The 20663-nt window shown below is 49.4% G+C and overlaps 1 protein-coding gene across 5 annotated transcripts in view; it reads left to right on the top strand.

The window, feature by feature from the left end:
• Nucleotides 1-19164: 19164 nt before the first annotated feature.
• The window catches only part of ZNF618 (zinc finger protein 618), a 148440-nt gene continuing 146941 nt past the window's right edge, over nt 19165-20663 (top strand). For 4 of the 5 annotated variants that reach the window (XM_062616052.1, XM_062616050.1, XM_062616049.1 and 1 more), the window contains exon 1: nt 19165-19616. In XM_062616052.1, coding sequence (XP_062472036.1) covers nt 19563-19616 — 54 coding nt within the window. In that variant the 5' untranslated portion in view covers nt 19165-19562. The remainder of the gene's footprint in view (nt 19617-20663) is intronic. The other variant, XM_062616047.1, reaches the window with a different exon arrangement.

Genomic DNA, 20663 nt, shown 5'->3' with positions numbered 1-20663 from the left:
CATCCCAGTATCATCCCATTTCTGTTGGGCTGGGACCAGAAATGAGCCCCACTATAACACACTCAGTATGGATGCTGACTGTTCTGTGCCAGCTGTTTCACCCTACACAGCTCTTATTGACCTGCACAACTTGCTGGTGTAACAGCTCACCACTCTCTAGAGAGAAAACAGCTCGTGTTTGGGCAGGGCTTCTTACAGAACAGTTTAGAAGGTTCGCAAACATGCAGTGTGCCACAGGGAGAGAGGAGATAGAAAGCCTCTAGAGACAACGCTCTGGCTAGTGGGCAAACGGCTGAACACAGCAGTGTCATCAAGAGGCTTTTTAAAGGCTTACCTTCTGGAGTGAGTGAAGGTCCTGGCTGTGTGGCCATGATAAGATTGTAAGATTCTTGGAAAGACAGTCCTCCTCTCGTCTCTTCCCTTTTCAAATGGTTTGCTCCTACGGATATCATCTTCTTCATCGGGGGTTTACTGGCAAACCCCACCAATGGCCACAGAGAAGCTGTTACAGAAGGAACTGTACAGAAGGCACTGTCCTGGTCTACAGGTGAGCAATGATGGGGTTTCCTGGCAAGCAAGAGGAGGCAGATGGTGATGGAAAGGCTGCTGGGAGCTGTGTGTGGAGGTGAAGCGGGATGCAAGAGAAACCACCAAGGGGACAAAGCTTCAGCTGACCCCAGTCACAACGTGGGTGTATAAAACTAACAGTCACAACTTGGGATATAAAACTAACATTGGGGTACCTACAGAGTGGTGTCCATCTAGGTTGTCTTTCTGTCCGTCACAAAAAAGTATGCTCTGGTCCCATATTTAATGCAAAGATCTATAGGCAGACTTTCATCATTAAAGATGTCATTTTTAAGCCACACAATGGTCTATCAGCTTGACACAGTTCAAAATCTTTTGTTATGTGCTCAGTCTGGAAAAAAACTGTTCACAAAATGTGATGCTCCAGCTGAGGTATAATTAAACACAGACATGCCAAATTATTGCAGCTTTAAGAGCTACCACTCATCAGCTGAGATACTGGAACTGGCCTTCTGTGCACCCTCCCTGAAGTTCAGTGCGCTCACATAAGCCACCCTAAGAGCCTTTAGGTAGAGATCCTTGTATGGGCAAAGCTTCACAAGGGCTGGTGCTGGGACTGTCAAGAATTAGGTGGTTGCTTTGCTCATATTTTCCTCCTGTCCTTGCCTCCAGTTGAGTTTCTACTTCATAGAATAGCTCTAAACAACATCCCTGAGCTTTCATCTGCAGGTGACAACCAGAGGCATACAAACTGGATTGGCAGGAACACAAAGAAGGCTTTCATCTCATCACTGCACGAGGCACTTACAGTAACTTCTCAAGGAAAAAAGAGATTATGCATCAACATTGTGAGCATAAAGACAATTTAAAAGGGATGTTAAGAAACTTCATGTCAGGAAAATATAGAACATCTGCAAACAGATGAGTATTCAGCAATAAGCTACGTCAACAATCTTGGAGGAAAGAGACTATTTTCCTGCAGTGACAAGCCCATAGAACATCCCGAAGGGGATTTTAACAGGCTGAAGAGCTCTTTGCGGTCAGAAAAATTAGCTGGCTGTGTGCCACAGTTGGGGCTCTTGGCTGGGTTTGTTTCACCTGCTTGAAGCTCTTTGCTGGCTCTCTCTGCCACACCTCACAGCCGGGTTCACTCTTGGTGCAAGGTGGTGTGAAGGTCTGCCCCGAGACCTTGGCCGAGAACTGTCCTAGATGTCTGGATTTGACATATACCCCTTGGTTTCCTGGCAGTTTATGGCATTTTGTCACCCTTCCTCAGGACTGGGGTTTCAGTGCAGGGTGAAGGAAGTGGCAGGGTAGCTGCAGGCTGTACCATGCTCCCTTCTGGATGACAATGTGACTGGTGGTGCTATGCAAGAGCATGCATAGGAATTGTTAGTACTAATTCAGGATGAGAAAGGAGACTCAACCACTAAATAACAAGCTGGCTTAACTGGTTACTAGTCTAGTGATTAATGGATAATGAATAGTAATACATGTTTATTCCCAGTTCTCAGTAAACACTACTTAACTACTACTACTTACACACGCAGCTGATGGCTCAGAGGTGCTTACATCCACCAGGAAAGCACTGAGCTGAATTTGTGCGCTGGCACAAACACTGCCAGGGTGAGTGATGCCTGGGTTTCCCTGACTGTTCACCTCTTCAGGGCTCTGTGCTTTTGCCCCTGCCAATTGCATAGAGCCCATGTGCCAGCTGGTGGGATTTCGAACTTCTCTGAGATGTGCCTTCTTGTTGCTTGCTGTCTTTTGCTACATTAACGGTCAATGGAGAGCTGGATTTAAGGTTTCCTGTGGTCCAGAGTGTCATCACCAGAGACATTCTGAGGTGCATAAGGCATTTTGCTGACATCTGAACTGATGACCACATGCAAGTCAAAAGGGGCCTCTTTGGGTGCAGTTAGCCAAATGGCTGCTGCTTCTGCGATACCACCTATTTGTGATGCACTTTTTCAACTTCCTCTCTACTACTGCCCTGTGCCAGGATGCCTGTGGGACCAGGATGCCTGTCTTGCACCTTTTCCAACTGGTCTTTTAACTTGGGGCAGCATAAATGTCCTGACAACTGAGAACCTGGGGAAGCACATGACCTTTTGAGCACTACGTTCCCTGTTTCTGTACAAGAAACTGAGTGAAGGTCCTGTCACCTCCAGCCACTTGCTTACTCCCTGTTTGTCCTTTCCAGCGCTACTCCAATGGCAAAAAGGAATGGGTTGACTCACTTTGCCCACGGTGGATTTGGGAGTGCTCCCCCTGCCCCTGCACTGAGCAGGGCTGGTCAATGGGCAGGAGCAAGTAGCTGGGGAAGAGGTCACATTTCTCCCCACTTCAGCTCAGAGCTTGCGAGGAGGACAGGGAAAGCTGGAGGAGCAGGGGGGGACACAGCTACAAAACCATCTGAGCACAAGCTGCTTCCTGCACGAATTGGCTCAGCAAAAAGCAATATTTCGACTGAAATGTTTCAAGCTGCAGTGGGCATGAAGGGTGAGAATTATCTGACTCACAGCAGATGCCTGGTGCTGTTTAAAGCACCTAGATGTTTGGCAGTGATTCCTCTCGACTACCCCAAACACCAGCTTCTGTGAGTGACTGCATTTAGCACACTCTGTGCACAAAGATGTCTGTGCCGTCTGCCACGGGCTGCCTCACTGTGTGCAGCCCAGGGTGAGACTCGCTGAGATTCACCTGCTCAAGATGACTTCCAGCCCCTCCTGGTTTTCCAGCTGCCTCCTGCTATTTGTCAATATAGCCCTCTCTCCACAGATCTGATTTTTAAGTTAAGGGGTGTCTTTCTATGAGCTCAGGCTGCAGAATTAGTGATCTACTCCCTGGACCATGCAGGCTTGTGCCTTCCCAAGGACACGTGCCTCACCAAGAAGGCAGGAGCTGGGCTGCAGGAGGGAAGGATGCTGAGCACATTGCAATGGCAAAGCTGATCCTCTGCTTTCAAAATGGTCTGATCCTGAGGCCTCTCTCTGGCCATAGTACATGGTGCTGATGGCCTCTGGGGCTTCTCACAGGTGTGAGCCCTGGGAGACTCACACAAGTCTTCTGGTAGAAGAAGATCTCAAAGGTCTTCTGGTCGAAGGTGACTTACGGCAGGCGTGATGGAGGAGGACTGTGTGCAGAAGAGCGTATGCAGGAGACTGCATGCGCTTGTGTCTAGGAAGGGGTTTTCTCATTTTGACCACCTTGTGAGCATCTTTTACATTCAAATGGCTGCTGATGTCCCCACAAAGCAGCCTATTTGGTTTGCATGGGAACCTAGTCAGCTGAAAAGCCTTTTGTGGACCAGCTGGTGGATACATCTTGACCATAAACAGGCATCTAGTTTGGAAAAGTCACCTCTCCTTACTTGGAGAAATTCCATCCCAGATAGTTACACACACTGACACTGAAAGACAGATGTATAAACCTCTTCCCCTATGTTAATTGTTTGGACTCTACCTTTCTAGACTGAAATGATGCAGATGAATCATAGAATTGTTTAGGCTGGAAAAGACCTTTGAGATCATCGAGTCCAGCTGTTCCCCAGTACTGCCAAGTCCACCACTAAACTATGTCACTAAGGGCCTCATCTACATGTCTTTCAAATACCTCCAGGGATGGTCACTCAACCACTGCCCTGGACAGCCTGTTCCAACACTTGACAACACTTTCAGTGAAAATATGTCTCCTAATCTCCAGTCTAAACCTCCCCTGGTGCAGCTTGAGGCCATTTGTCCTATCACTTGTTCTTTGGGAGATCAGCCACCTCCTGGCTCCATCCTCCTATCAGGTAGAGAGTGGTAAGGTCCCTCCGAGCTTTCTTTTCTCCAGACTGAACAACCCCATCTCCCTCAGCTGTTCCTCATAAGACTTAAGTACATGGTGCTTCCTGCCATCAACTGCCTTTCCCAAGTTTTGACTGAATTTCTACTTAATGAATCCAGCTTTGCCATTTAGGGGATGTTCCGGCAATAAGATATGACAAGGTGTGAATTATAATACAATAATTCATGCCTGGAGCACTGTCAGGCACAAGGCTGAAAGCCGGGTGCCGTCCACACGACTCCTCGTGAATTATTGCACCATAATTCAAGCCCTGAGGAAACAATAAGGAACTAGCCAGAGACTATCAGTATGAAAGAAAAAATGGTTAAATCTATTAATTTTATTTAGCTTGCTGTATTAAAAGGGAAAATTATGCTCTTTGCAACATCCCCTTCTGTCCATCCCCATGTTTTCTTTGCAGAGAAGTCAAATTTTAAACAAAAAGGCAGTCCAGATTAATGTGAAATGGGAGAGGATGGTCTGGGCTCCTCAAGGGGAGAATGATAAGCTGCAGGCAGAGCAGCTGGCAGCTACCTTCTCATTTTTCCCCTTTCCCTGCTTTAAATATTCAATACCTGTCACTGGATACTAAAGCCCTTTACAAACTCAACACAAAGTAGGAACACGGAGCGCTTCGCCTGCCAGGGCAACAAGGCAGAACTCGAAGGAGGGTTCAGAAGGTGCAGACGGGAGCATGTCCTATGAAGTGGAACCTGAAGCAGCGGGTTGGTGGCACACGAGGTAGATGTGTTGTGAGTCGTGTCTGTTGCTGAACATGAAGATCACCTTCCCCTTCACCCAGGCAGAAAAAACATGAGCAACTGGAAAGTGGAAAGTGAGTGAAGAACTTGCAGCAGCAAAAAGGATGTCACAACACAGCCTCTGCCTTAGGTCAGGCATTGGGATTCTTCCATTTTTTTACCCCTTTTGATGGCCAGTGGAAGATGGGGCAGAGGCCCTACAAAAGGCTTTGGTGAACATTTTAAAGGCTTCCTCAGTTTTATTCAGGCCTTCCTAGAAACATGCTACAGTTCAAAAATAAACCAGCCAGTTTTCTGGGGCTCTGTGAGAGGTGATCTGGCTCCAGGCACTCCTAAATACAACTCTATTGTGCAGTAGACATGATCCATTTTGCCCTGGTTTGGGGCCACAAATCCAAATGCTCTGAAATTTCCTTCCAGAATTATTTCTGTTGAAGAAGGAGGCAAGTCTTCACCCTGCAAGATGTGCTTCTCTCCATGTGTCTCTTGATTTCTTCATAGGGGAGCCTCCAATCTCTCCTCCACAATGACAGAGCTGGGACAGCCCTGAACAAAAGGAAGCTCTCTTCTTCCCAGAGCTGGAACCAGGGCAGTTGGTGGTTCAGGGTAGGCTGCTGGTTGCAGTGGGCAGAAGGTGAAAGACAATTAAGGTTCTCCAGGGCCAATTGTCAGTCATTATTTAGACGTCAGTTGCCCTTCAGTATAGATCTTACTCTGAAATGTCTCCAGGTTGATTGATTGCTGTTTCAGACAGATATTGATTTCCAAATAATTATTCTAATTCTTTTTCATCTCACTGTCTTCCTGTCCCTCTGCTCAGGCAGCCTGACGCAATCTTGAGAATATTTCCTTGCAGAGTCCCACATAAGAGGCTGCTTTTTATTATTTCCATTTGACAGTGGGACACTGAGACACAGCGAGGCTTAAGGAGCTCCAAAACCCAAGGATGGCCTTTTCCCAGTCTAAAACCAAACAAGAGAAAATAATAATGGACAAAAATACAATGCCAATGTTGATGTAAAAGTCAGTTGTATTCAGTAAGCTTGATAGTGTTCATTACACTTCTCAGAATCTTGAATTATCCTAATTGATCAAAACACCTTTACAACGTAACACATTACAGGTGGCCTGAATGGGTTTCCCTCCATTAATCTGGTTGGGACACAACTTTGAAGCTCTTCTTTCATGTCCATGGATAGATTCATAGAATCCTAGAATGGTTTGGGTTGGAAGGAACCTTAAAGCTCATCCAGTTCCAACTCCCTGCCATGGGCAGGGACACCTTCCACTAGGCCAGGTTGCTCATGTGTGCTTGCCTGGCATTGCACAATGAGGAGGATGGAGAAGTTGAAGGGTCTTATGAAGAGTTGGAGGGTCTTCTTCATAAGAAATTCAGGAGGTTGTGACCATATTGAAGCAACATAGGAAGGAATCAAAAGAGAAAAAATAGTTGTTGTATCTGGCCACAAATGAGAAGTGGCAATTCTTGCTAATTTGATAAGCAGTGACATGTGCATGGTGCAGTGTGTTAACTAATATGGTGAGAAAGGGTTGGCTGGGGGGTGGTACGTGCCATCATGCCCGATACTGGGTGCACCCATCTGGAGGGTATCAAAAGGAAACCTGCCCTTTTCCACAGGACATCGCTGTGGGAGGTGAATGCTGGAGACCTCCTGCAGGCAGTAATAAAACATCAGTGGCGTGTCTGAAAATTATATATGATAATTTTCTAACACAAAAGGGATGGCACCTAATGTGAGGTAATTCTATTTTAGATCTTATTATGATGGATAAAGATGAATTGATCACTGAACTAGAAATCGGTGGTTGCCTAGAGACCGGTGATCATGACCTGATTACATTAATTATGGGATAATAAAAGACAGTCCCGACCAGTAATATCTACCTGGTGCTTCTCCCTGGATCTGAGAAGCTGAATAAAGAGATGAGTGAAACTCGCTGGGAACAAAAACAAACACGCAAATAAATGAGTGAAAATTGAGAAGTTCCCACTAAGTCCCACCCGGCTAAGAGTTACATTTCCACTATAATTTTAAAAGAATGCTGGTTGATTTTGAGGTCTTTTTAGGTGAGAATGAAAGCATCAATTAGAAAAAGAAAGAGCATACAAAGAATGGGGAAAAAGGGGGAAACTAATAATCAAGGTAATTTAACATTTCTGAGTGGCAGAAAATTTATAAGGGAAGCCAAGTACATTAAAGAATGCTGATGACTTATAGACACAAGGAGCTGTTAACAACGACAACAAAAAAAAGTCCTAATTGTGGTATAGATCAACTACTTGAAAAAGATGATAGAAATGACAAAATTAGATCATAAAATTAATAACAGCGACAGAGAGAAGATCCAAAAATGTCAGAGTATCATTATCTTAGTCAAGCAGCTCATAAGCTCCTCATGGCACTGGGGGAAGCTCCACTTTAGAGAGTCCACAAAAGACTTTTTCTTTGAGGGCTGTAGGGCAGTGTTGCAAATGGTACAGTGCATATTGCCTGGACTCTGAGATATGGCACTTCTCACCCTTTGCTCATGGTTGTGAACTGTGTCACAGATTTCCATTTCTCCTGAGCTTGTCCTCTGTCATTCTTCTTACAGTATTCAAAAAGCATGCCTTTAAAATCATGGCAAATAGCCCTTTCTTTCTCTGTATAGATTTCATCCAGGGACAGCAGCTGGCTTCTGGCCTGCTGCTGCAGAACATTTTGTAAAAAGCAGACAAAATCATGATTCTTTTTGATCTAAACCCAAGGTTTTTTGCATATCCACCATTATTAAAACAGCTGAAGCCTCTGATGTATTTATCCTTGCAAGAAGCAATGAAGTAGAGAGCAGGGTTAGTGCAGATCTCCATTGCAGCTCATGGAGGGTTTGTCTGCAAGGAGGATGGGCCCCATTCCCAGCAAAGTCACAGCCATGTCACCACCACCACCATGTGCCCATGTCCAAGGGTCTGCCTGAGCTTGTGGGCAGGTTTTCCACCTTGCACTGTCCCTCGTGCTACTACAGCCATGGACATCGGCCTCACCCCGAGCTACACCTGCTCCAGCACCTCAACTGTGGGTTGAGGGTGGGATGGTGATGGGGTACAGGGCCCTTAAAGGTGTTTGTAACAGTGTTCCTGCACAGACCTAGCATGAGACTACAGTCCTCAGGCACACGAGGAGCTTGCAAAATGGTTGGAAGTGGATTTAGATTCAGTTCCATCCCACTACAGTAGCTGCACTATTGCCTTGCTGCAAAACAAACGCAGTGAAGGATCCCGCATCCACAGCCAGCCACAAGACTCCTTTTGAGTTCAAATTTTACTACTGCCTTATTGTTTGCATGTCTGCAGTACCCCTGTCCCCCTTGGGAACAGAGCTTCCTTGGCAGCCTTTGCACAAACATCAAGAAGATTGCTCCCTGTCCCAAAGAGCCTCCAGCCTCTGCAGCAAGTGGAAAAGGAGGAAAGACAGTGCTTCAGAAATCAGTTGTAGTTAGTAAAATCTGAAGTTGCTGATTTTTGCCAAGCTGTTCAGCTCTCTGGATAATCCAAATGAACCCAAAGCATTTCAGAGCAGTCAGAGTTCCTCTGGCCAGGGGTGCGGGTGGTTGCAATGCTGCACACCTCAGAGCTCTGGGGAAGGTCTCCAGTGCCTGATGGACCTCCCTGCTTGGAGCAGGGTTTTCAACCCTAATGGCTTTGGGACCCTTGAGCTTTTGGTGCCTCCCAAAGACATCAGTTACGGGGCTGAGTTTTAGCAAATACCAAGACACGCTGGTCCCCACCTGAGCAAGCTGATCTGATGTTTGTGTTCTGGAGATGCGCCTTTTCCCTTGAACCATTTAGGTCAGAAACGATCTCTATCATCGAGTCCAGCTGTAAACCAAACACCGCCAAGTTCACCATTAAGCCATGTCCCTATGTGCCATGCCTACACGTCTTTAAACACCCCCAGGGATGGTCACTCAACCACTGGACAGCCTGTTCCTGTTCCCCTCCGGCAGGAGTACCCCGGGCAAGCATGAGGGCAGAGGTGCTGAGTCTGAAGCTTTCTGGCCACAGGACAGTGTGCTCCCTGCAAACGTTTTGTGCTCCACATCATCCTTGCAGGCTAACCAAGGCATGGAGGTTTATAAATGCTCATTCTGATTTTTGAACTAACGGAATCACAGAATCAGTCAGGTTGGAAAAGCCCTATAAGATGATTCAATGTGACCGCTCCCCAGCACTGCCCAGGCCACCACTGCCCCATGGCACTGAGGCCTCGTCTCCACGCTGTGTGAACACTTGCAGGGACGGTGACTGCAGCCCTGCCCTGTGCACCCTGTTCCAATGCCTGAGCACCCTCTGGGGCAGGAATTGTTCCTCAGCTCCATCTAAACCTGCCCTGGTGCAGCTTGAGGCCGTTTCCTCTTGTCCCATGCCTTGTTCCCTGGGAGCAGAGCCCAGCCCCTCCTGGCTCCATCCTCCTCTCAGGCAGTTGTAGGCAGCGATCAGGTCCCCCCTGAGCCTTCTCTTCTCCACACTGAACCCCCCAGGTCCCTCAGCCGTTCCCCATCATGCTTGGGCTCCAGGCCCTGCACCAGCCCCATTGCCCTTCTCTGGACCTGCTCCAGCATCTCAATGTCTCTCTTGTAGTGAGGGGTACAGAGCTGAACCCAGGATTCAAGGTGCAGCCTCACCAGTGCCCAGTGCAGGGGCACAACCACTGCCCTGCTCCTGCTGCTGCACTGGTGCTGATCCAGGCCAGGATGCTGGTGGCTTCCTGGCTGCCTGGGCACAAGCTGCTCATGTTCAGCTCCATCAGCACCCCCAGCTCCTTCCCCATGAGGAGTTTCCAGCCACTCTTACCCAAGCCTGGAGCATTGCAGGGGGTTGTTGTGGCCCAAGTGCAGGACCCAGCACTTTGCCTTCTTGAACCTCATCCCACTGGCCACAGCCCATGGATCCAGCCTGTCCAGATCCCTCTGTGGAGCCTTCCTACCCTCCAGCAGATCAACGCTCCCACCAGACTTGGTGTCATCTGCAAATTTACACATCCCAGTATGGAGCAGTATAGACCAGTTTGCACCAGTGCAGACCAATATAGGCCAGTATGGCCCCAGATACTGCTGGGGTTTCAATATCCCACTGCTCCCAGTCCCTGCTGCAGGTGCTCCTGCTCGTCCCCCACCAGACCTCCTTGCTGCTGGTCTTTTAGTGGGTACACCCCAAATTAGGCACCCCCGCACTCTGCGGCTGCCCCCCAGCTCCCTGATACCGGGTAGGGGGTTGGGGGCAACAAGAAGCAATTTGGGGCTGGTGGCTTGGGGGGGGGCACAGCTTTTTTGGGGCATCCCCAGTTGAGGCAGGGGTGTTTGGTGGGGCCCCTCCAGGATTTTTGGTCCCCTGGGTTCATTTGGGGTTGGGGGCCCTGGGGTGAGGGTGGGGTTCACTTTTGGGTTGCCCCAGACCCCCCATTTGGGGGTTCTGCCTGCTCTTGTGGAGCTTCAGGGAGATTTGGGGTTACCCCAGGAGTGCTGGGGGACACCACGATTGCTTTGGGTGCCTTCAGGGCCCTTTGAAGGGGCAGAGTGGTTTTGGGATGCCACTTTATTGGGGTACCACTCTTGGGGAATCAATCATTCACATTGCTGCAGAGGCAGGAGAGCTCATGTCCCCTGGGTATGACAGACTCCCAGACTGGTTTGAGTTGGAAGGGACCTTAAAGCTCCTCCAGCTCCAACCCCTGCCACTGGCAGGGACACCTTCCACTAGAGCAGCTTGCTCCAAGTCCCTGTGTCCCAGACCCAGAGCCCAGAGGTGCAAATCTCAGCATCTGAAGGCAAAGGAGCAGCTTTGGATGAGAGGCTGCAGCTGAATTTCAGAGCTCAGCTGGTACCACAGCCCCCAGGAGGGCCAAGGAGCTGCTCCATGCTGTGGGGGGTGAAGCTGTGCCTGGCCAGGCTTGGGGTGCTGCCTTGGCAGGGAGCAGAGCAGAGCGGGGGGCTCGGTCCCGGCTTGGGGTCATGTTTCCCTTGCTCTGGGATGTAAAATACAGCCTTCCAGAATGCCTAAAAGGTAATTTAAATGTTAAAACATTTGTGATTGCATAAATTGCATGTATTATTCCAACTGAATTGTAGTGGGATTAATCTGACCTTAATAGAATACTACTAATAATTTATATTATTATCTTTAATAATATTAATTCTACTTAATTTTTTTCCATTTACTTTGTTCATTTAAGGGCAGCTCCATTGAGCTCTGGAGCATTTAGAGCTTGGTGTGCGGCATTCACTTATCATTTGCACAAGTAGGGATTCCACTAGGCAATTTTCAGAGAAATAAAGATCATCTTTCAGTGAAAAGAACTTAAAAAAAAATTATAGTATTAAATGAGTAGATATTAATGTGTCATATTTAGAATATAAAACAACCCATAATCTGTTCTGAAGTCTCTTCCACCTAAACATGTACTTTTTTCCTTCAAGAGGGATCTTTTATTCTGCTGTTTAACTTATTAGGCAGCACCATTCTAACTGCTAAAATAAAATTGTTAAGATCATAATGTCAGGGAAATAAAACCCTTGGCAGTGTGGTGGTGCCTTCTGAGCATCGCATCGCTCTGTGTTGGTGATGAATTGGAACTGCGCATTTCATTAGAATTTATCTCACAAGCCAAGGGATGAAGCATTATTTCATTAAGTATCTGGAAATTTCACCAACCTAATGAAGCTGTCAAAATTCTATTAATAAAGCACTGGGAATATTTATTTGTTTGTTTGTTAGTACACATTTGCCATTATTTAATGTTGTATTTGCAATTTGTTAATTTATGAGCACGGGCTCAGCAGCGCAGCAGGAGGATGAGCGCTGAGGGCCTCCTGGCTCAGTGGAGGAACTGCGGGCTCCTGTGGGGAACTAGAGAAGGTGCTCGGGAAAGGAACGGGACTGTCTTAATGGAATCCCAGGCTGGTTTAGGTTGGCTGGAACCTTAAAACATCCAGTTCCAACCCCTGCCACAGGCAGGGACACCTTCCACTAGAGCAGCTTGCTCCAAGCCCCTGTGTCCAACCTGGCCTTGAGCACTGCCAGGGATGGGGCAGCCACAGCTTCTCTGGGCACCCTGTGCCAGCGCCTCAGCACCCTCACAGGGAAGAGCTTCTGCCTAAGAGCTCATCTCAGTCTCCCCTCTGGCAGGTTAAAGCCATTCCCCTTGGCCTGTCCCTACAGGCCCTTGTCCCAAGCCCCTCTCCAGCTTTTCCTGCAGCCCTTTTAGGCACTGGAGCTGCTCTAAGGTCTCCCCTTCAGGAGCCTTCTCTTCTCCAGGCTGCCCCAGCCCAGCTCTCTCAGCCTGGCTCCAGAGCAGAGCTGCTCCAGCCCTCGCAGCATCTCCATGGCCTCCTCTAGACTCACTCCAACAGCTCCACGTCCTTCTTGTGTTTGAGGTCCCAGAAATGGATGCAGGTCTGCAGGGGGGGCTCTCCTGAGAGCAAACCCGGTGTTGTTGGGAAATCCAGCACAGTTTGGTCCAGGGGGGCCTTGCTTTTAAAATGCATTTTCAAATTGTGCCATTTTTTCCCTTACCCCACTTTACCATTTTTTCTTCCCAGTTCATCTCTGAGGGGTAGTAAACTCCAGTGAGAGCTGAGTAACGCCAGGGATTGCTGCCATGAGAGAAATCCCAAGCTTTACCGAGCGCCATTTGGTGAGGATCTGTGATTTTCTGCTAGTTGCACAACTGGACTGGGCACAGCCCAGGCTTACACAAGGTGGGTCAGCAGCTCTGGCAGGATTATAAATGACAGTATGTTAGGTTTTGGTCAGGCTCTTTGTCTTGAATAAGCTCAAGGAAGTTTATGGGCTGTTTTCAGAGGTAATGCTCTCTGTGGTGGTGTGGCTCTAAGGGTTTTAACTGGCGTGCATCTGGGATGGACTCATTACTCAGGCACGGTGAAGCTGTGAGTGGGCAGCTTGGAGCACCCCAGATGAGCGCTAGTAAAGTTAATTACACCAGTTCTGTCCTGTATTTAGTATATTTTATTTGTGATGGTAAAAACAGTGAGGAAATCTTTCACTTCTTCAACCTCCCACCCTGTGGCCCACATGCAAAGTGCTAAAGGTGTTACACTGACTTTAAAAGACAGCTTATGTTCATTATTCAAACTAACGCTTGTGTTCTGACTCTCCACCATCTCTGGCTGCTCCAGGGCAGGCACCAACCTCCAGAGCTTGCTGCTATGTGAAGCTTCATCTGGCTTCACTGAGCACCCCAGTGAACACGGGATGGGGTTGGGCTTGTGACCCTGCTATGTGGGACCAAAGGAGCTGGAAGGGAGGCAAATCCTGATAGGAAACGGAAGGAAAACCTTGCCTCAGTTGATAAACCTTCACTTACCAAGCACAGTCTCATACAAGACCATTCACTGTAGAATAAATTCTACAAATGAAATTTATATATAAGGTTTCAGTGAGTATTAATTAGGCAGGGAGGTTGCAGGGGCTGCGTTATTCTGTTAATAGGATCTTCAGGAAGAAAGAAGACAGGTCTGACACAATGCATTAGATTTGTTAAAGGACTGATTTTTAATTAGTTTTAACTGATAAGTTAATTAATGAATTTGCAAAAACATACCCAGGACATGTATTCAATATTCACAAAGTAGAAGCTGGGATTTTGCAGGGAATACTCCTTAACAAAGTGATTGTGTGCCTGCCTGAAGTGCAAAATTCAACACAGCCTTAACTACAGATCCCTAAACAGTGATTTCCATAATTACACAATTAAAGCAGAAAGACTCAATTTAAGGCATGCAAATATTCTTAATTCTGCTCTGCCATGACACTGTAAAGAAGAGACAGATGAATCTGATTATGGGCCCAGAAAGCTACAATTCCTCTCTAATACTCAGATGATGGTTGCGTGTTATGGCAGAGCAGAGTTCGGATTTTCTCAGCGAACTGCGTGCACTTCTTTTAAGTACAAATTTAACTTTCAATTTCTTCCATTTATACTACTTAGCATGGGGATAACTGCAAATCACTTTAATCTAATTTACCCCCAAATAGTGATGATACATCTCTCAGTATAAACTCCTTAACATAACATCTCTCTAGGAATATCAATACTGCATGGGATTTTTCAATTAAAGGAGAAACTCAATCTTTTCTGTCTTACGAACATTTTGTTATCTCTTTCTAAGCTTACAGCACCTGATGTGTGGATAAAACCCCCCGTTTTCTGGGGATTTTCAGCTAAATCTATTATTTAAATCCCATTTATCAAGGTTCTTTGGTTCAGCGTCTGAATTTTCTTGGACAACTTTTTTCCTGCCAAATACGATCCTCGGTAGAATGTGCAACATGAGCTGTACCCAAAGCGCATCTCCTGGGTTGCCAGCAGGCTGACAGCACCCAGGGGCTCAGACCTGAAATTCTCCCCTTCCTTCCAGCCTGTATTTCAAGCATCTTCCTCCCATAAAGGCCAGTGGCAAAGCACTTTCAGCTGCCACATTGACCAATGAGCAGGGATCTGCTGCCTTGCACCTCATGGTAAAGGCAGAGGTGATTCCCATACTGGGAGGTGGCCGTTGCATTATTTATTGGAGGCAGAAGGAAGCTCTTTGTTGTACCAATAAACCTCTCACTGTCAGCAGAAATGTGTTGTGTGGTCATTAAAGAGTAGGCAAGAGGTGCCCCACGGCTTGGGATTTTATTGCTTTGCAGTTTGCTCTGGAGCGTGCTGTGCTCATACATCTTAATGCTTTTAAAACCCAAGGTTTCTTTTTGTATATAGGTAAAATACTCACCCACATGCTTATTAAATGCTCCCACACCCATGAGTTTGCTCCTGAAATTCATCCACATCCTGAGATGTGCACAGCTCTGGCCTCTTCACAAAACCACCCAGAACAGGAAGCAAAGCACCATGTGCATCCAAAATCATAATGTTGGCTCCAAGGTCAAGGGCTATGGCTTCCACCAGAATTTCCCCAGGACAGGGGTTCATCCTCATCACCCAGAGCTGATCCTAACAACTCAGCCACTGTGATTTCTGAAGTTGCTCTGATGCAAATGAAAAGCTTGTCAATCATCCTGCAGGGAAAAGGACCTAAAACTGCATTTTTGGGGGCTCCTGTTCAACACAGCTGGTTATTAAATGCATTATTGGCATCAACCCCCTAAAGAGAGCACCAGTCTGTGTTGGGGGTGAGATCACTGGGAATGCCTCAGAGGGACTTGCAGGCACTGACAACAAGTGCTTGAAGCACACATGGTCCCAGCAAATGAGGGGATGAAAGGGACACCTACAAGGATGCTGAAGAGGAATGATACAGTCATCAGTGACTGTAGCAACTGGACAAGGGGTGATGGGTTTAAACTTAAAGAGGGAAAGTTCGGGTTAGATATAAAGAAGAAATTCTTCCCTGAGAGGGTGCTGAGGCGCTGGCACAGGGTGCCCAGAGAAGCTGTGGCTGCCCCATCCCTGGCAGTGTTCAAGGCCAGGTTGGGCACAGGGGCTTGGAGCAAGCTGCTCTAGTGGAAGGTGTCCCTGCCCGTGGCAGGGGCTGGAGCTGGAGGAGCTTTAAGGTCCCTTCCAACCCAAACCATTCTGTGATTCTATGATCCCAGCTAGAAGGGAAAGGACCCTTTCAGTGCTGGTAACGACAAATACAATCCAACACTTCCTTTTATATAACCTTTGGCAAACATTTCTGATTAGCTGTAATGCCTCAGAGTAAAGCACTGGGGTCAAGAAGACTGAAGGGGGGAGTTTTTATTCTAGGTTTTTGCTGGTCTCACAAGTACCTTTGCAGATAGTGGTGATTATAAATAGTCCTTTTGCTATTTCCTGACTGTGGTTTGGTGACTCTACCTTATTTATGGAAGCACATGGGAGGTGTTCAGCATTTTACTTCGTCACTGGGCTCGACCTCAGCTTTTAGACACAGAGTTCAAACTGTACAGAAACAGAGGATCCCCCGCGTCCCGTTGGGAGAACCTTTGGTGCAGAGGAGCAAGCACTATGACAGGATTAAGATGATCATGAGCTCTAGATTTACTTGAGCACACTGCTATCAATAACTTCCTCCTCCAGACTATTGTGCACATACCCTGTGAAGAGGCTCCTTGCTGGAAACAGCACAAGTGCCTCATGCAGAGTCCTCATCACTTTGATGGGCTTCGCCTCCAGCGCGTCCTAACTTCACCCTCAGCTGCACTTCTGTGAACCAGAGTTCACTGCAACACTCTTTCCATGGGCTAAGGTGGCATCTCCCCTGACTCAATCACCCAACAGCCTGCTCCCAGCGTCCTTCCCACAGTAGCTCAAGCAGAAGTCTACACGTAGACACCTCGTGATAGATGCTGTGCTGGCTGTGACATTCGTACTGAATAGAAACCGCATGTGCTGCTGCCTTTGAAACACACTGGGGTCACTCACACACATCAAGATTACGAAGCTCATAGAACCAGCCCTTGTACGTATATGTGTCATGACAATTATCACATCAGTTTACTGCAGCTGAGACACTACCTCCTCCAGCATATGGGAGGTGGGCTTCTGCCCAAAACCTACTCCCAGCTCCTACCAGGATGGCATTCTCAGTCTGCAGTCACTACAGAGCTTCCCTGGACATGGGGAAACATTGCTGCTGCCCTGTTTTACAGGGAGGAAAGCAAAGAGAAATCATTGAGTTATCTGTGGCAAGTCTGGTGCTGCACAGATCTTGAGGTCTCAGGAGGAATTCGAGGCTTCCAGGCTGGGAATCCTGTGGGGGTGTGAGCACTGCTGTGCAGACACCGGGAATAAAAGAGATTGATCCTTATTGGAAAGTCAGTTTTGAAGCGTGGTGGGGAGAGCTCCCCGCTGGATTTGGCCTGTCAGTTGTTGTCACCCAGTGAAGGATGTGGGTTATCAGGCTCTGGTCAATCACCACGGGGAAGTTTGGAGAGACAAAGCAAGAACTTGGTAACAGCCAGGATAGAAGAGACCACCAAATACCACCAGGGTCACAGGCTAGCCAAAACATCGGTCCCTCATGCACAGAAGAAAAGGTCAGCTCACCATGAGGGACCTCAGCGTGAGTGACATGATGCCTATCTCATCCTGCCAGGATTGAACACCCTTGGAATTCCTCAGACCTAAGCAACAGAAATTTCCTAACTCAGAATGTCTCAACTTGCAGAAATTCTGCATCAGATCTCACCTCAACAGAGGAGAACAGAGGCTCTTCAGTCAGAAGGGATCACTGTCGTTTCACAAAGCCGAAACCCGCAGGAGAAAGACTTCAGATTCTGGGATCTGACCAAGAACTGGCAACTCTCCCCCATGAGGCCCCAACCCCACCACCCAGGGCAATGGTTAAGCCAGCTGGACAGCCAAAGCAGACTGCAAGGACATCTTAAAAATACATGTGGAAAAGAAGAGCTGGCTGGTGTTTCTGCCAGCTTCCTTGCTGCTGTTCGATTCCTGCATCTGCTCTGTGCCCACAGTCAGAAGAAATGGGAGAAGGTTTGGGCTGAGGAAGCTCGAGGGGCTCAAATACCACCCTTGTAGAGAGAAGAAAGACCCCAAAAGATGGCAAAGGGATGATTTACCCACGTGGGTCATGGACAGGGGGTGGCAGGAGGCTCTTCCACATTACAAACATACTGAACAGGACCAAAACGGGGTTAGACTAGAAATCAGCCATGGTTTTGTCTTTCAGCAGTGGAGGTGGCCAAGTCACCATGTGTTGCGGTGGATTCTCCATGGCTGAAGATGCTAAAAGCACACAGTAGCTGCTCGAAACGGGCCCTGGATGTCACGGTGCACAGAGCAGTGGAGATCTTTTCTCTCCAAGCTTTGACTTCAGGAAAGCTTCCCAAAGGCTGTTGAGGACATACATCTTCATGCACCATCTCATTTCATGCACCATCTCATTCTACAAATTCCATGTCAGAACGGCATTTTCTCCCCTCAAACAATACTCAAACTATATTATTTGCTAAACACCCTATTTTGCTTTCATCTGATCCATAGGGAACTCCTTCCAGCTCTGCTTCACGCTAGGGGTGAAAGAGCTTCATGAGTGGCTTTTGCCTCTTGACTTCCCACATCCTTTCTAAGTTCACTGGGAAAACATCTTTCCATGCCCAGAGTGTCCAGCAGTTCCCCTGCCCCTTTGTTTTTATTTAGCTCTGTAATTACATTATCCCACTGTACAGCTAGTGGGAACGAAATCTGCATGAAAGATATTAATAAAAACAATTTTTTTTTGTGTTGCAATATCCTTGAAGCTCTCCTTAGTCTGCTAATACCACCTCATTTTGGCAAGTGCTTCACAAGGGAGAGTAACACCATGCGTGAGGTGGGATTATGTTTGTCGTTAACGCTGTGTGTTTTCCAGGGGAGGAACAGCACTGCCTTTTTGATGCTTTTGGGAGGAAAATCACAAAGTTTGCTGGGTGGCACGGAGCGTTGTGACACATGCTCAGGAAAAGCTCTTTGCGGTGGGAGATGGTGTTGGGATGAGTTTTATGTGAGGGTGGGAGAAGGCTTTAACTCATGGTGAAGCAACTCTCAGACATGGGGGGCCAACATCTGGGTGCTTTGGGGCTACAGGGGCAGACAGGATGGCTGCGCTGCAAGGGGAGTGCAGGCTGCGGCGATGCTCCCCAGGCCCTTCTCTGGTCGCCTTGCTCCCTTGTCCCCTCGGTCCCGCTTTGCCCCAGGTCCCTTTGCTTCAGACACGCCGAGGTGCAGCCGGCAGTCCCCGCGAGAGGCTCAGGGGTGTGGGGCGCACCCCGGGTCACCCCCACTGCCCCGGCCGGACCCCCCGTCGTTGCCCTCGGGGCCAGACCGGGGCCGCACAGGCGAGGCTGGGGCCCGGTCTCGGTGCTGTGCCAGGGCTCTCGAGGGCAGGCTGCGGGCCGGGGTCCGCACGCCCCCTCCCCTCCGCATCGCCACCCCACAACGTGGAGCGGTTCCGCGCCCGCCGGGCGGCGGCAAGCGGTGGCCGGCGCGGGGCCGGGCCGGGCCGGGCCGGGGCCGCGCAGGGGCGGAGGGCAGCGCGGGGCCGGCCGGCGGCGCGGCTCCCGCGCTGGGCCAGACTCAGCCCCTTTCTCCCGCCGCCGCTGGCTGCGAGCGCGCTGCGGCTGGAGCTGCCCCCAGAGCGGCTCGTGATGGCGGCGGCGCGGGCTCGGCAGCGGGAGGCGCCCGCCCAGCCCTGCGCGCCGCGCCGCTAGCGGCAGCGCCCGTGCCCGCGGCGGCCGCCCCGGCCCATGCCCCCGGGGGGAAGGGGGGCTGCAGCAGCCCGGCGAGCCGCCCACCCGCGCAGCGGGGGCATCGCCCCCACTCGCCGCTCCTGGGAGGGCGGAAAGGAGGCAGCGGCGGCGGCGGCGGCGCCGGCATTGTGCGCGGCGGATCGCAGGCCCCGGCGGCGCGGGGCTCGCCTGCCTCCAGCCCCAGCCTCATGAGCCAGCCGGACGGCTCCGCTCCGGCGGCGGCGGCGGCGACGGGAGCGCAGGTAACGCGGCGGCCGGGCGGCGTGTCCCCCGGGGGGAGGCGGAGGGAGGAAGGGAGAGGGAGGGCGGCAGCCGCAGCCGCCCCGTCGCGGAGCCCCGCCGGCGGCGCTTTGGCGCAGTGCGCGGGGGGCGCAGCCGGGGCAGCGGCTCTACGGCCCGCACCGGCCCCGCCGCACGCCTCGGACCGCGACGGAAAACAAAGCGGCGCCAGCAGCCATGTCGGCGGGGACGAGCCGCCGGCCGCGGCCCGGCCCGGAGCCCGCACCCCGGCCCTGCCCTGCCCCGACCCGGCCGCCCCGCGCTCCGGCCCGCCGGGCGCCGCCGCTGCCCCGCTCCCTTTCCCGGGGCTTTTTCTTCTTCTTCCCTTTTTTTCCCCCTTCTCTAATTTTGCTCCCGAACGGTGGGTGGATTTTTTTTTTCATTTTTTTTTTTTCCATTAGAACGACGCCCCCTGGAGGAGACTATTCCGTAAATAAAAAAAAAAAAAAGAAATTAAAATTGAAAAAAAAAAAAAAAAGGAAATATTTTGCTATTTCTTATTTTGTACAAAGTTGGGGCTGGGGGTGTGGGGCCCGTCCCCGCAGCCTCGGGGCGCTCCCCGCTGCTCCCCATCGCCTCAAATCCCGATTTTGTCCCTTCGGATTCACAGCCCGGCTCTTATGGAAATGAAAATTAAGCTGGAATTTGAATGAATTCAGGTTTCTGTGTGTCCCCCAGCACCCCGGGTCTTTCGGGAGGAGAAGGCAGCAGGGTGCTTGGGAGGGAAGTGGATCAAGTTGGAGATGGACACCGGGGGCTGGGAGCTGCAGTCGGGGATTAGTTTGGGAAAGTGGGAGAATCGCTGTTCCGGAGCAATTAGGAATTGTACTTCATTGTAATTTTGAACTTGTGCAGCACGAAACTGATTTTCTTCAATTTTGGGTGTTTTTTTTTTGTTCTTTGCTGCAGTGCTGAAAGTTATTTGTGTTAAATGAGGAGTTTTTCAGGAAAATGAGAGCCCAGAAAATTTGCTGTGGACACACCCAAATTTTCCTTTTTTTTTTTTTTTT

The sequence above is a fragment of the Pezoporus occidentalis genome, unplaced genomic scaffold (genome assembly GCF_034315485.1).
Source record: "Pezoporus occidentalis ecotype Australia unplaced genomic scaffold, CSIRO_AGI_Poc_V1 ctg187, whole genome shotgun sequence".
Taxonomy (NCBI): Eukaryota; Metazoa; Chordata; class Aves; order Psittaciformes; family Psittacidae; genus Pezoporus; species Pezoporus occidentalis.
The sequence above is the reverse complement of the archived record's forward strand: the minus strand, read 5'-3'. Positions and strand labels throughout refer to the sequence as shown.